General features: G+C 49.6%; 1 protein-coding gene across 1 annotated transcript; it reads right to left on the reverse strand.

Moving 5' to 3' along the window:
• Positions 1 to 7,759: 7,759 nt before the first annotated feature.
• Positions 7,760 to 12,340, reverse strand: CTRU02_212741 (ABC metal ion transporter; the record flags this gene model as incomplete). The annotated part of the gene is made up of 7 exons (XM_070205901.1): positions 7,760 to 8,088; positions 8,424 to 8,492; positions 8,629 to 9,614; positions 9,670 to 9,773; positions 9,825 to 11,242; positions 11,297 to 11,912; positions 11,966 to 12,340. The coding sequence occupies 7 exons, from the start codon at positions 12,338 to 12,340 to the stop codon at positions 7,760 to 7,762; spliced, it is 3,897 nt and encodes a 1,298-aa protein (XP_070060294.1).
• Positions 12,341 to 15,154: the final 2,814 nt, after the last annotated feature.

Here is a 15,154-nt window from a genome sequence, read left to right on the forward strand (position 1 = left end):
CACTGCTATTTTCTCTTCTCCGTCGTCACACCAGAAGAGACGGACGGACCATCCGAAGATGGTTGACGGCGGCGACACATGACGTGCCAAAGCTTTGCCGCTTACCGGCCTGCTCAAAGCATTTCACCTCTTCATTTTACCTTTAAAGGCTGTCTTGGCAACCCTTCGCTTAGTGTCAAGAGGTAAGCTCAATGTCCGTGCCTTCGAATACTCGCTTGATACGGCACCTGGGCGGCGCGGCGCGGCTTGACCACAAGCTCCAAATACAGGCGAGCCGTCTGTATTAGCTAATTATTTACTTTCAACTCTATTTCAACATCAACATCACCGTTCTTCATCTATTATGTGCCGGTTTGGGCATGCGACACTGCCTCGGGAAACCAACTTTGGGGATCTTCAACGCCATACGGGGGCTCTAGCCATGTGCTTATGTTACGCGGGGCCGTTGGTGCCCTGCGCAGCTCATTTACCACTAGAATGGTAACGGCGCCTGACAGAGTCGAGCCACCTGCAAACTCTGGGACACCAATTCCGTTGGACCAACCAAAAGCCTGTCGGGTCTCACAGACCAGGAGAAAGGGGACAACAGCCAAGTTCCCGTGCTCTGCCACGGGTCCTCTTGGTTCCATTTTGCTCCTGTCATTTCTGTCCCGGTCACATCATGTCTCGGAGGAACTAATCTAGAAGTGCCCCGGCTGTGGTGACTAACCGTCCCAAGCAGCAATGTGTGGTTATCCAACCATCTTAATGCAACACCGCCAATCTCGGGGCTTGATTACCATCATCGGTCGACCCTGTCGCGAGGATGATGTCCAGTGTTCTATTCCAATTTTAACAGACAACTTCCTTACGGAAAAGGTTGGTCGAGGTAGACTAAACGATGATTCACGGGACCTTGGTCCTTCAGATTCGATCCCTAAGCATGCTTCGGATCGAGAGGACCAGACCGGGGGTGCAAAGAACGAGTTGGAAGGCGGCCGCCATCAACACAAATAACCGGCCCAATCAGCGTGATTTTTGCCTTTGCTCATCATTTTCTTATCACTGTCGAACGGCGTGAACGTCCCGAAAGCGCCCTGGCAATCTTCTCAGCAGTTCAGAACGGCCCAGGTGACCTGATGAGCAATGCTTTCTGGCCAAATATTAACAATCATTGAACCGATGATAGAGGTAGCGTCAATGGGTACGGCACTCGAGGTCTAGAGAGGGGCCGAGGGGAGTTTCCTCGGACCTTTCGAAGCTTAATGACTTTCGGTTTTTGTTAGCTTTAACCTCTTCAAGCTTGCCAGCCGTGAAGAACATGTTTAAAACTATGATCTCATCTGCTTCTGTCTGCCGAAGCTTTGGCTGTTTCGTTTTCTGCAGAACGAATGAGAGCAAGACCCAGAATCGCCATATTGAAAGTTGTGACTAATGTAATCGGAATCTGGTCAATAGAAAATGATGTGGCTCAGTAGTGTCCCTCTTTACATCTACACCTACACCAGATTTTACTCGTAGGCTAGTAGCAATAGTATTACTGTCTTTAGTCCAGCATACTCACTTTTAAGCACCGACATAGGGCAAGACTGTTCTACGAGAACGAACGATTTAACCTATCCTCAAGGCTGTGCCTGTGCCGGTGCTCTTTGTCTTGCAGGTTATTGAAAAGACGCTGGAATCCTTTCAGGTTACACAGTATCAGCGGTAACACAACAACTTGGGAAACGACACCACCCTAATCCTCATTCGATAGCCCAATGCAGCCAGTAATAGCTTTGATTTCCCACAAGCTTTACTGCACATCCGCCATCCAGGAAGACTGTTCCCCTGGCAGGGGAGACAAGGGCAAGGTCTGGCTCTACCATAAAGTGGCCGGCTGTCTCTCTGCATCCCCCTTCAACGATACGGATACACCCCTTGTCCTTAAATCCTGCGCACTAAGGCAAGGTTCAAAAAAGATGATGTTTCCTAGTTGAAGGGCTTGCTGCCGCTTTGACCTTTTTTTTTTTTTCCCTCTCTCTCTCTCTCTCTCTTTGTTTATTCCTCCCCTTCTCTTTCCTTTTTCACTCTCCGACAAGAAACAAATTCGCGACGTCAAGTGAGCATGTTACAAGACATGTTTGCTTTTGGTCGTGTCCCATGATCCCAAAATCTCCGGAGTATCACGAAGGGCGCAGCAGCTAGTGGTTTCTGATCAACAAATGCATTACTGGGAAGCTAGCGACCTGGCCCGGAGGAATCTGTCATTAATGACCATACATCAAGCCCCCACAATCTCAATAGGGGGTATGCAATGAAAATTTGGAAGAATCATCGTAATCGAGCAGGCCACGCTTGGCCCAAGTCGAAACCGGTTGGACACTATCTTATGCGACGTCTGTTTCTGGAACGCTTCTCCTATCTCGGGGTGCTATACCAACTGTCCAGGAGAAAGTGGTCACCTCTGATCGGTGACGGGACCCGATATGGACAACGAGGGCATGGCTACTGGGACGCTAGGCTGATCTCACCCAATTGCCTTCACAGTCTCGATTACACTATCATGTTGTAAGATGACTTGGGTGGTCATGACATCAAAAAGCGCCCGATGGTGCGGGGACACAAGCCTAGGACGAGCCATCAGAGGTACATTGCTCAGGCCCAGCTTACCCTAGGTGGTGGAATCGAGTGGGTAGAAGCTCTTGGATCATGTGTACTGCTCGGTTTCAATACATGGCGAGCCTATTGATATCGGCAAGGTGCCGCGGAAGTCCCTGATTTCAAGTTCTCCATAGGTAGGCCTCGACTCTTACTAAATTATCATATGCTCCGTCAACCGATGCTTGACCATAGTGAACCATTATTAGACTGACTCTATTGCCTCCTGGACCATAAAACATGCGACAAATGGTGGCTTTAATAGGGGAAGGTTGGCTCTCGGCGGTCAGGGAAGGCGTTGGGCATCACCGTGGCCATCGCTGTTTGGATTTTCCCGTAGGACAAGCCACAAGCTACATAATCGTATAACACTTCAAGGAGCTTTACTGCGCAATTTAATTGGAACCGACGAGCTCATGGACACCTGGTTTTCAGTGCGTAAGTTCCCTTATGAGAAGTAGACTTCAAGTTGTTTGAAGAGAAGACCCTTTCTCAAGAATCTTCGAGACACCCGGAGCAGCCTCCGGGTCCGTAATGGCTTTATTTGGAAAGGGATTCTTATCAACATACCTTAGCGGAATCAACCCTCAAACTTTGAAGCCCCCTCTTGGTAGATTACACGATTGGTGAACTGTTTTTTTGGAGCTGCCTAAGCAACTTTGTCAATATGTACTGCCAACCTAGTCGACGGTGACTGATTTACTTGACAATCTGGCTGCCTTTCCCCCCCCAGAGCGTGATTGTTGCCTTATTTCTCACCTGCAAGAGCAGGAATCTTCTACGAGTATTTTTTACTTACGGCTGGTGCCACAGTTACTTCTCGATACGGCGGGATATTCAATATGGTATATCGTGTCAAATTTGCTGATAGTGATACAGGTGCCACGGAGAGATACCTTTCTAGCGCCATCGTCGACCATGCGTTCAGGCGTACGCCGAGTCGTTTCGAACAGCGTGAAGCATTCGAAATACCCTCGATTCAAGGAAAAACGTGCTCGTCATCGACTCTGGTAGATGCTTCTGATCACCAGACGATAACCCTCCTCGATCCGATACACCTCGAAAAGAACGCCGTCTCTCGCAAACATACACATACACAAGGGGCCCCTTAGATGCAAACCAAAACACGATATTGCGTCTGTAGAGGTTATACAATGGCACGTAGTTAGGACCTAGGGGTTCAGGAACTATCGCGGTCGCATACAGACTTCGAGCGACGAGAGATCTCTCGGCTGGCTGGCTTCGTCCTGGCCCAGGCAATGTTGAAGGGCAGCATGCCGCCGATTACTGGCAGAATAGCTGATACAAAATCAGAAGGTGTTTGCTTGCGCATCCGCTCCAATGTCCTAGTCGGTGGCTTCGTCTTCGGATGCAAGACGCAAGCGGCATCGCCGTAGTCGCGATATGGGAAACGCGTAGAACCTAGAACTTGTTGTCTACTTGTCTAAAACCAGAAGGCCGTTGCCACATACACCGTATGGTAGCTCTAAGTTGAAATCTCAGGCAGTGCTCCCAAGGACGTTTTTTTTTTTTTTTTAAATAATACCGGAGGTTGTCTACTGCTCCTCCTCGTTTCCCCCTTTTGCATCATGATGATTGCGGGACACGTCGCCTCCCCGTGCCACGCTAAGTGGTGGTCGTGGCAGTCTATCATTGCAGGCTTGTATCATCAGAATCAAAAACCCATCGCCTACTCCTTATCGAAGCGTACGCGATATAACATACTTGTTTATATAGGAAACTAGCCTCGTGACAGCCGTTTAGCAACTCATGTCTCCCGTCATAATCCACCATGACGCATCAACTCACCGGGTAGAGAATTTCCACCGCATTGCTGAGGATTTTATTTGGACCTATAACTGATACTTTGCATACAGAGGGCCTCTCCAGCATTCCAATCACCTGCTTGAAGTCACTCGGCAATGGAGTGTATTCGCCATCACGATGTCTCTGGCGAAGAATGTGGCAACAAAGGTACCGAAAGCCTCGTAGCTCGTCCACTTTCCATAGTTGGTTCTATGAATCTTCTGGTTGATGATCTGATGGCGTCCATATATCTTATTATGTCGCCCAAGTCCCATACATATTGAACCAACATTAATATCTTGCTGGTGGAAGCTTGTGTAGCTATTGCGAAGCCCCGGTGCTTATATCAGGCCTGGACTAGCTACACATCAAATCCCATCGCAAAAGAAGATGATATCTCACACTAAGGGTACCGAGTTTTCTTCGATGTTCTCATGCCCAGCACCATCTTGCTTCGATGTCCGTTTAATCGACATTCTCGTGAACGCGGATCCAAAACGAGACGTGGCGGCGATGCCAGGACGCCGTAAGGCCATTTCGCCGCTTTGGTGCGCGACAGCTGCTGACCACACGTGACGGCTGTGGGGAGCACCTATCTGATATCGACGCGATCGAGGCGTAGCTGGCTCAATGAAGGATGTTGATGATTTCGCGCTGCATAGTCACCTCAATCGCCTTCGCGAGCCTCACGAAGTTCTTGGCTGTACGGTATGGGCGCCAGCGGACTCGCTCCAATTGTCAATTGCGCCATCTGCGCAATACTGCTGATTATATGCATCCCATGTAGACCCAACAATTTCGGTCAAAAGGGCACTGGATCACTACTATACTTGTTGATTTCTGGTAACAGAGAAATGGCGTGATCCTCTCTGGTTTTGTTCGCGAGAGAAGTGGCTTGGCGGTGAACTCCTTAGGCTGTGCCATTGTCTACCCACGCCGGCTGTTGAGGAAGCATCAGCAGACCACCCAACTGATGATTCACACCTGCGGCTTAAGGCAACTATGGAGTGATAAAGCTGTGGGCAGATATCGATGGCGATGTAAGATTTTATGCAACCATGTGGAATGCTTCGATACTATCTCAGCTGCTGGCATTCACTTTGACTAAAGATTGTCTGTTCCAGCCGCTCTCCATGCACGAACTTCTTTTTGGGGCAGTCGGGATATGTTGTAATGCCTGCTATTGCGAGGGGATACTTCGGCTAAACACAGTCCGAACCTTCGGCAGTGAAGCATACTGGTTCGCGAGAACACATACTGGGGCCTATCGAACATCTTAGGTTCCATTTGGAGCCAACGTAGATGAAGATATGAAGTACACTCAGTATCTCGGATATACTGTCTTTTTGTTCTATAAACGTCCTGGAAAATTGCACTTAATTGTCAAAGCTGCAAAATAGTCGAACCAGATCAATTGAATATTCCTTCACCTGGTGCTAATCAGATATAAAACACGGGAGGTAGATAACTTGAAACAAGGATAGCTTTGGGTCTTTTTCTTTCATCTAGACTATGTACTATTCTATGTCCGAGTCAACATCTTGAACGGTCCTCGATGATTGTACAGGAAATGACATCAAGCGAATGAAATAAAAGGGAGACTACTACGCCCGGTGACAGCACAAATGCCCAGAACCCTTACTTCGTCTCATAACGTGAGGGTTCCGCGACCTGGCCAACATTTCCATTAGCGTGACTGGTCAAGTTGACACACAAATTGGGGCGACTGTTAAAGTAGTATCAACTGCTTTGTTGGCGTGTTACTGTTGTTCTATTTGCAGTGCATCACCTTTGTGCGAGGGTAGATGTTTGCTTTTGGTTGTCTCCATTCAAAAGAATCCTCATGTTTCACGGCTGCCAGCTCTGCGATTCTGTACATACTGCCCTTCGGGCCGCGGTCTTCTACGCTTATTCAATGGTAAAAAGTTGTGTGTACCGGACGATAACAATGGCTATGGCCGAGTAGGAGGGTGAGTCCTCATATCGATTGGCATGCAGTTGAGAGTCTGACAAGCACATCTGCATCGGCATCCCCGGTTTCCATCATCTAGGCATGTGTCTCTGATCAACTTGCCAACAGATGTAACCGTAACAGTTGTCTTGTCTACCTCCGTAAATCCATTACTCGACAAGCTGTCAATTGGTACAAGTCTTTCTTTTGTAAAAGAACACTGTATGTTGAGCGTAGAGCTTGAATGGATGCTTTCATTCCTGTAACCAGCCATGATGCCATTGTCGCTCTGAAATTAAAGAATCTTAGTATAGCCGAATGGAAGCTTCTTGATCAGTAATCCTGCCCCAAAAGCCCAGCTAGAAAGATAGCAAGAACGGCTTAGAACCCAAAGGAAACTAGAGTCCGGAACACCAGCAACATGATTGGCATCTGTATCTCGATATCTCACCCAGACACTACCCATCCACTAGACCCAGGCTCGGGCACATCGCCGCATGCCGACGCTTTTAAGGATCGGTGATGTTCTTTCCACACCGATAAACCACAGCTGCGAGTCCAACATTTTAGGCACCGAGCCCAATTGACTAGAAAATACAGCTTGGCGACACCCTTTCCTCACACGGCCATTACAAGTAGCTCCGCGAAAAAATTGGGATAGCCGCCACCTCCGGCAACAACCAATGGTTCCACAACATCCATCTCTAGGCAGTCCGCCATCCTCTCGGACACCATCTCCTCTGTCCCGCTACAGAGCCAGAGCCACAAAATGCCGCTTCTGCCCATCTGCCGTTACACAAGAAAGTCCCTAGCCAGCCATAAACTCACGTTACACAAGGGCGCAACTAAGCATCTGAGAAGCCCAAAATTCTTCATGACCACCTTCAGCAAAAGTGAGGGTGTGCCGGGGACCCCAGGACGGCCGCCGGATACGAACCGAATCTTCGCTTGCGGGGGTGGGTGGACAGTTGGGCAATTGGCTAGCTCTACGACGCACAGGATGACGTTATCCCAACTTCGGCTAAAGGAACTAATATCGTTTCTCCGTCGGACATTGCCTGGCACAAACGCGCGCACTCATACACACGCACACACACACACACACACACACACACACACACACATATGGCATTCAAGGTACACGAAGGTAGACGGAATGCTGATCAAGTCTTCACGGGTAAATCTACAAGGCTGACGATGCTGTGTCATCCATCCACGCAATCTTCCAACCCAGTTCTTTTCTTATAGACCATACAAACAATACATTGTGGGTAACACAAGCCCACGCGCTTTTCCCTTTTCTCCTTCCATCTTTAAAATTTTGTGTTATATATTTTTTCTTCTTTTTTGTAACATGTTTACCGATGGTACCGTAGTCTGTTCTCACGAATCAGTGTCCAGACCGGCCTGCTTGACCAGGCCGTAGAATACGCCCTGCTTCTTGATGAGCTCTTGCGGGGTGTCAAATTCGACCACTTCACCCTTGTCGAGCACCACAATGCGGTCACTGTCAAGGATGGTGTTAATGCGGTGAGCGACGGTGATGATGGTGCGGTTGGCAAAGATTGGTGACCGCAGTGTCGTCTGCAGCATGGCATCCGTCTGGACGTCGACGGCGGCCGTGGCTTCGTCAAGGACGAGGATGTTGGAGGGTGTCAGCATGGCGCGGGCAAGCGACACGAGCTGTCGCTGTCCTTGTGAGAGGTTCGAGCCTACAGATTCGCGGGTTGAGTCAGCGTCTCCCATTCTTCAAGCAGCTTATCTGGATGTTAGTCCAGGCAGCGTAACGAAACGGTAAACATGATGTGATAAGCCAGCACGAGACCTCGACTGCATGCGCGGGAGATCATGCAGGGGATTCTAAATGCGGCAACATATGCATATGAAAGGTGACTATCATTCTCTCCTCGGACACAGTCCAAAGTAGCTAACCAGTCGTCATAGGTATTCTGGAGCACAAGGCTACAGACAGCTGCGAAAGGATGATTTGAAATGATCGAAGGCTCAAAGCCGATTAAAGCCGAGGAAAACAAGGAAAATAGCTTACCTCCTTCGTTAATCGTCGCGTCCAAGCCGCCGTCCATGTTGGATACGTGGTCCTTCAACCGGGCATGTTCTATGATAGCACGGCGCATTAGCTCCAATTCGTGCTGTGGGAGGGGTAAAGAAGGTAACCCCTCAAAGATGGGGTGTGAGGGGTTTCTCGACGATTGGGTCGGAGAGAGACGGCTGCTCTCTTCTGTATTACTTACCTAACACGCTCCAAAGCTCAGTGTCATCATGCACGTTGGCGGGATCCAAGTTGTCCCGGACAGTGCCCTCGAAAAGGGCTGCGTCCTGTGGAATAATCGCTAGTCTTCTACGCAGATCCAACAGGCCAATTGAGGAGGTATTCAGTTGGTCGATACTGATATGACCGGCAGTTGGCTCTATGATTCGGAATAGTGCCAGAGTCAATGAAGACTTGCCCGCTCCTGTTCGGCCAACAACACCAATCTTTTCATGTGACTTGATGCTGAGGTTGATGTTCTTCAAAACATTATCCAGGCCCTCGCGGTACCGGGTACTGTAGTTCTTAAACTCAAGAGCGCCGTTCGCAGGCCAGGCAACTGGCGGCCTGTTGCTCTTAATAATCTCAGGAGCCTCGCTGGGCAGACGAGCATACTCCAGGACACGCTCAACAGACACGATGTTCGTCTCGACCTCGACTGTCTGACGGACAATCCAGTTGAGAGATGTTGTAATTTGCAGAGCGTAGGACATGGCGAGACCGACCCAACCGGCATCCAGGCCGCTGTGGTTTGCCACAGAGACAACAGAAAACCCAGCAGCAGCCATGATAACCAAGCCGCCAATAAACTCAAGCCGAACAGCCAGCCAGCGGTTGGCGCTAATAGAGGGGAAATACGCTTTAAGATTGGCATCCACGCGCCACTCGTTCTCGAGCTCGAATCTTTGCTGTTGTCTGTAGGCTCGGATGGTAGAAATGCCTCCGAGAGACTCTTGGAAGTGGGCATAGATGGGGCTCTTGGTGACGCTGTCAAGTCTCTTGAGCTCTCGAGAGGTGCGGAGGTAGTACCGCTGGATCCAGTAGTACATGAAGCCGATGGGGATGATCATCCCTACGAAAGGGGGGGTGGCAATGGCAATAACTCCCAAGATAAAGCCAGACCGAGCGGCGTTAACAAACAGCATGTTGAAAGTCCTTGCAATGACCTCGTCGACTCTGTAAATATCACTGCAGGCTAGTTAGTGTCTGGTTTGCGGAACTAGATATAATGCAGGTGTCAAACCTGGAGAATCGGTTCAGAATGCGACCAGTAGGCGTCACATCGAAAAATGACATGGGGGACCTAAAGATAGCGTTGGCCATTCTCTCGTGCAACTTTCGCGATGCCTGTCGTTTCGTTAGCAACTGTAATTGTGACACAGCAAACATAAAAATTACCTCAATGGAACAGAAGATCCACAAGATGAGCGTCTGTACGACGGTCAAGAGCGAGGACCCAATGCCAAAGGCGAAATAAATTCCAATGTACATGCCAACGTTGAGGTTTTTGCCAGTCTTTGAATTGGCATCGGCCCAAGTCTTGAGCCAAGCGTTGGCACCGATGTTTGCTGTTTGAGAGGCAATAAGAGTGAGAAGATAGATGACGACGGCCACAGTGTTGCTGTTCTTGGCATATTCAAGGTAGACTTCCCACTTAACCTTTCCTTGTTCAGAATGCTCTTTGGCCTGCTTGGTCTTGCTGCCAGCGATTTCCTCATCGGTGAGCTTGCCACGGGGTCCTCTGAAACTAGCAGTGCTTGCGCGGCGAAGTGTTGCCATGCTTGAGGATCGCTGCTTGTTTTTCATGGCGGCACCAGTCTTGATGGGTTCCATCTCAGGCAGACGCTCTTGAGCCTCTTCCAATTCATTCTTTTCTTGACTGCTACCCTCAGCTTCAATAACAGTAGACGTCTCACTACTGGAACTGCTTGAGCTGGCTGATGAGGAGGAACCTGATTCTTGTCCAGCAGTTTTAATAAGGTCGTTAACCATACCCTTCATTGCCACAAGCTGCTTGTACGTTCCCCGCTCGGCTATTTCGCCGTCTCTGAGCATGGTAATGTAGCTTGCTTCTGTCAGGACGGCGATAGCGTTGGTCGCGAGAATACGGGTCTTGGTACTGAGAAGACCTCTGGGGCCGAGTACGTTCTCAATGATGTGTCGTCCCACGTGGGAATCCACCGCAGACAAGACGTCGTCGAAGAGATAGATATCCGCTCTGGCATATACCGCTCTGGCCAAAGCCACACGTGCCTTTTGCCCACCACTCAAAGAAATGCCTCTCTCTCCTACAACTGTCTCATCGCCATCAGGGAGTTGGGCAAAGTCGTCGATGAGGGCGCAGGCCTTGACAGTTTTTTCGTAGAAATCAGGATCGAAACGGTAGCCGAAAACAATGTTTTCCTTGACAGTGGCATTCAGAATCCAAGCACTTTGGGATGCGTATGCCACTGTTCCATGGACCTGTACTTCGCCCTTTACTTTCCAAAGATCGCCCAAGATGCTCTGAAGGAAGGAAGACTTGCCAGCGCCAACCCTACCAACAATGCAAGAAAGTTCGCCCTTGTAAGCGGTGAAATCGATCTCCCTGAGGACCTCTTTACTCTCATGACGGTTCCAGGAAAATGTTCCTTCACGAATGATGACAGTCTCCTCTCCCATTTCTTCAGGGGCAGGCTTGATCGTAATCGCGTCAGGCTGGATCTCCTCGGCTACGAGGAAAGAAGTCAGACGGCCGACAGCAACACTGGCTTCAACGATAGAGGTAATAACCATCGGAAGGACAGCCAGAGGGAATGTGAGCAGGTTGAAGAGCGCTGTGATCTATGTCAGTAGTTGCTTGGTTTTGGTGTTCGGCGGGAAGAGCTTACTGAGCGCGGGGAAGACAATTTCAGTCGTCAGAGGCTTGTCCTGAGTCAAAACGAACACGGTGAAGGTTGAGCAAGACACAAAGAATGGAGCAGTACTCCACGTAAAGTTGGCGAAAGCTTGCGTCGCTCCGATCTTGCGCAGGTTCTTCAGCTCGAGGTCATTTCGAACGAAGTTCAGCTTGTTCATGAAGGGAGCCCCCCAAGCGTAAAGCTTGATGCTCTTCATGTTGTTGATGATTTCGTTGATTAGCCGGCTGCGCTTATCCTTGTTTTTCATCTGCTCCTTCTGCAGGTTTCTCATAAGTCTGGCGATGAAGCCATGAGCGGGCATCATGATGATCATAACACCAATGCCAGCAAGCATGGACCAACCAACCAATCGATACAAAGAAACCATGCAGATGATGATTTGGAATGGGGCAGACCAAACTTGCTGGGCGAACTGAGTCAAATCCTGCAGACGCTGGGCATCAACAGCCATGTAGTTGACAATGTCACCTGTCGTCTTAGAGGACCGGCCCTCGTTCGACAGTTTCATGGACTTCTTGTAAATAGCAGATGCCAAGCCACCCTTGATACGCATACCGGTGACGAATGCGAGTTGGAAGTATTGGTGCTATCACTTGTTAGTCGATGCATCTTCAGGATACTACTACTCATGGCACTTACAATCATGGCAGTTTGAAGTGTGGCACATGCGAACATAGCCAGTGCAATCGTAGCACCCCAGATAACAGGCTGCTCCTCTTTGCCGTTCTTCGGTTCGTACGAGGCTACAAAGGCGATGAGGAGCTTGAGTAACTGCGGCTGAATATACTGGGTAACGTCGTTGACAATCTTGAACAGCGCTGCCACCGCGTAGGGGCCGCCGTAGGCTCGGAACATGGCAAGCCACAGCGAAGGGTTCTTGCGGTGCTTCAACTCGTATTCCCAGGCATCTTGGAAGGCATCTCCAGTGTTCTTCGTTTGATCCTTCTTAGCGAGTCCCCAAAGATCATCTTCGGTGAGATATTGCTTGTATCCATAGCGCATCAAAGGGGTCATCCACGAGAAAGTCAAGAGGGAGAATACGGTCGCATACTCAACCGGGCATTCCTCTTCGTCGATCAAAGCTTCGTATGCGCTCACTTTCCTCGGCCACAACCACTCGAGCAAGAACTCTACAATGGAAAGTCCAAAGCCGACAGTATAAGTGATGAAGTAGGCTTGGTTCTTAACGTACAGCTGCTGGGAGATGAGGGATCGGAACTTGACGGCGAAAGCGATTAAGAGGAAAAGCCAGTAGAACAGGACAACACCGTTCGCGTTTCGCAGCCGCGCATGTTCGAGCCACTGGATAGCGAATATGATACCGAGGGAAAGGATGGTGACAACTGTGGTCCAAAACCTGAAGTCACCGAACCAGATTCCGGGGTAGTTGATTATTTGAATTACGAGTTGCACGACGACATCGGCGATGATAAGTCCGAGTAGTGTCTGAAGAGGCGACATGTCAGCATACCGAACCGGGGGAAACAGGGGTGGGCAAGACTCACCTGCTTTGCCCAAAAATGCCAGTCTTTGGGAGCATCAGACGGTCTCTTGCGCAAGAGAAGCCACGATATAGCGAGAGTTCCAAAGACAACACCAAATACTGCTACTGAAGCTATCCAAACATCAATGAAGCAGGGTGTGAAGTCGTAACGGATCGGACTCAATGGGCCCCATCCCTCTTCGTTGCCGCATAGCGGCTGCTTGATATGGTCGGTCGCGGAAAGGTAGTGACTGCCGAGTGATCCCAGGCGATGGAATCCCGTAAACGATCCCGTGTGCAGGACGCGCTGCGACGAATAGTCGGAATAGTCCATGTTGAATGCTTTACGGTTCCCCAAGCTCGCCTGTCAGTGCATGCTAAGGCAGACAAAACGAACGCTGGGGATATTGCGGTTGCGGTAGGACTCGAGATTGGCGTCGTTTCTCAATTGCTGTATTTTTCAAATCTTTATATATATATGGCGGAAACAAAAATAAACGCCTCTGGCGACCCTATCGTGGTGGGGAAAAACTTTTTGGAGGGACGGCCGAGTCGAGTCGAGGACTGGATGCGACGTGCCGCGAGTGTCGAGCAAAAGAGGTGTGGTGGGAGGAGGTTCCAAAATGCGAGGGTCACAGTGACGCTGCATGGTTTGTCAGCTACTTTCGGGTCCGGCGACCACGAGCAGTGGAAACGGCTACTGCTAGGCCACCCAACCACAGGGCACACCGCAGTTTAGCTCAGGGAAAAGTGGGGAGCTATGACGGCCTGCATTGAAGCCTGTCCCGCATTCGGCCTTTTGCGATACATATCCGGTACCTCCGATGCATGCACAAATCATTGAGCTTGTTCAGTAGCTGAGTCGCGTCGGCAACACGGTTTCTCACAGTAAAAATATTCGGGGATTAGTAACAATCGCGCTTACATCGCTCCAGGTGCGGTTATACAGAAGATTCCACAATTGGTAACGTCAATACATGAGCCTGGTAGTATACCTTCGGCAAAGACTGTTGAGTTCCGGCTTGCAGCGAACCCCAATCACTAAGACATTTTAGTGGTTGGTCGGATGTCGTCGTATGCATCGTTGCTTTTTGTTGATAACTACCCCAGGTCTGAGCGTTTGTGAACCCTTTATCAATCAACCAACCCCGCAATGTGCGACAAGTGTTACTGCCTTGCTACTATCTCCCTTCATCTCTCTGCTACATTCCTCCCTAGATTCAGCCCTATCAAGTTGGAATAATAATGGTGTTTACTTACATGTGGTACTTGTTGGCGCGTGTTCCCATCCGGCTGGTGCGCTAGAGACCAACACTGTGATGACACCGGCCACTTTCAGCCTAGGTTCAAATGTGTCAAATGCGACGAATACTTTTCTGATGACGATGAGCAATGGGAGCACGAAGCGGGACAACATTGGCACTGTGGTCCCTGCAAGAGGGACTTCTCTTGCTGGAATGCTATTGACCAGGTCTTTTGACCGTGTTCTTGGCTTCGCATTCGGCATTCTAACATGAAATAGCATCGGAAGTTCGTTGTTCACCGCGCATCGGGCCTCTCTTGCCCGTTTTGTGGAGTCGATCGGTCCTGCGCAACCGGCCTGGCCCATCATCTCGAAAGAGGGTGTTGTCCCAATGCCCCCTTGAACCGTGACGATCTCTACCTTGCCATCCGCCGCCGAGACCCGGACGATGTCATTTCTAAAAAACTACTAGAATTTCACGGCTCGCCGAGCTACACTGCCACAGAACGCGCATACAATCACAGACCAAATGCGTATCAGTGCTACTTGTGTAGTGCCTTGTTTGGGAGGCGATTCTCGCTCGACCAGCATCTTAACTCACCGGCACATTAGCAACCAATGTACCATTGTCCTAGTAGAGCTTGCCTCAAAGATTTTACCACGCTAGCTGCCACTATGAATCACCTTGAGAGTGAGAGCTGTAACTTCATACGATTCGAGGCTGTTCAACAGAATGTTGGCCGCATTCTATATTCAGGGCGTATGATCCAATTTTAGTTTGATCAGACCACGGATAGGGGCACCTGGGTATGGTCCACGGAATTCTCATTTGTTGCTGAAGACTCACCTTGGGCCATGGTGTCAAAGCTGCAATGGAAACGCTGCTGCTGGAGAATGATATCGATTGGACGTTGTTAAGGGATCTGGTACGACCAACTCGAGTTTGCGCAATGAGTTTTATTTGATACCACAGTTTACCTGCCGCCTCAATGAAACCAACTGATACCTCAATGCCGACGACTTAAAAACCAACTTTGCCTGCCAGACATGCTCATCTGTCCGAATAGCGGTCAGTTCTGCTGGTTGTCTAAAAGCCAATGAG

The sequence above is a fragment of the Colletotrichum truncatum genome (genome assembly GCF_014235925.2).
Source record: "Colletotrichum truncatum strain CMES1059 chromosome Unknown Contig_0009, whole genome shotgun sequence".
NCBI classification, from domain to species: Eukaryota; Fungi; Ascomycota; class Sordariomycetes; order Glomerellales; family Glomerellaceae; genus Colletotrichum; species Colletotrichum truncatum.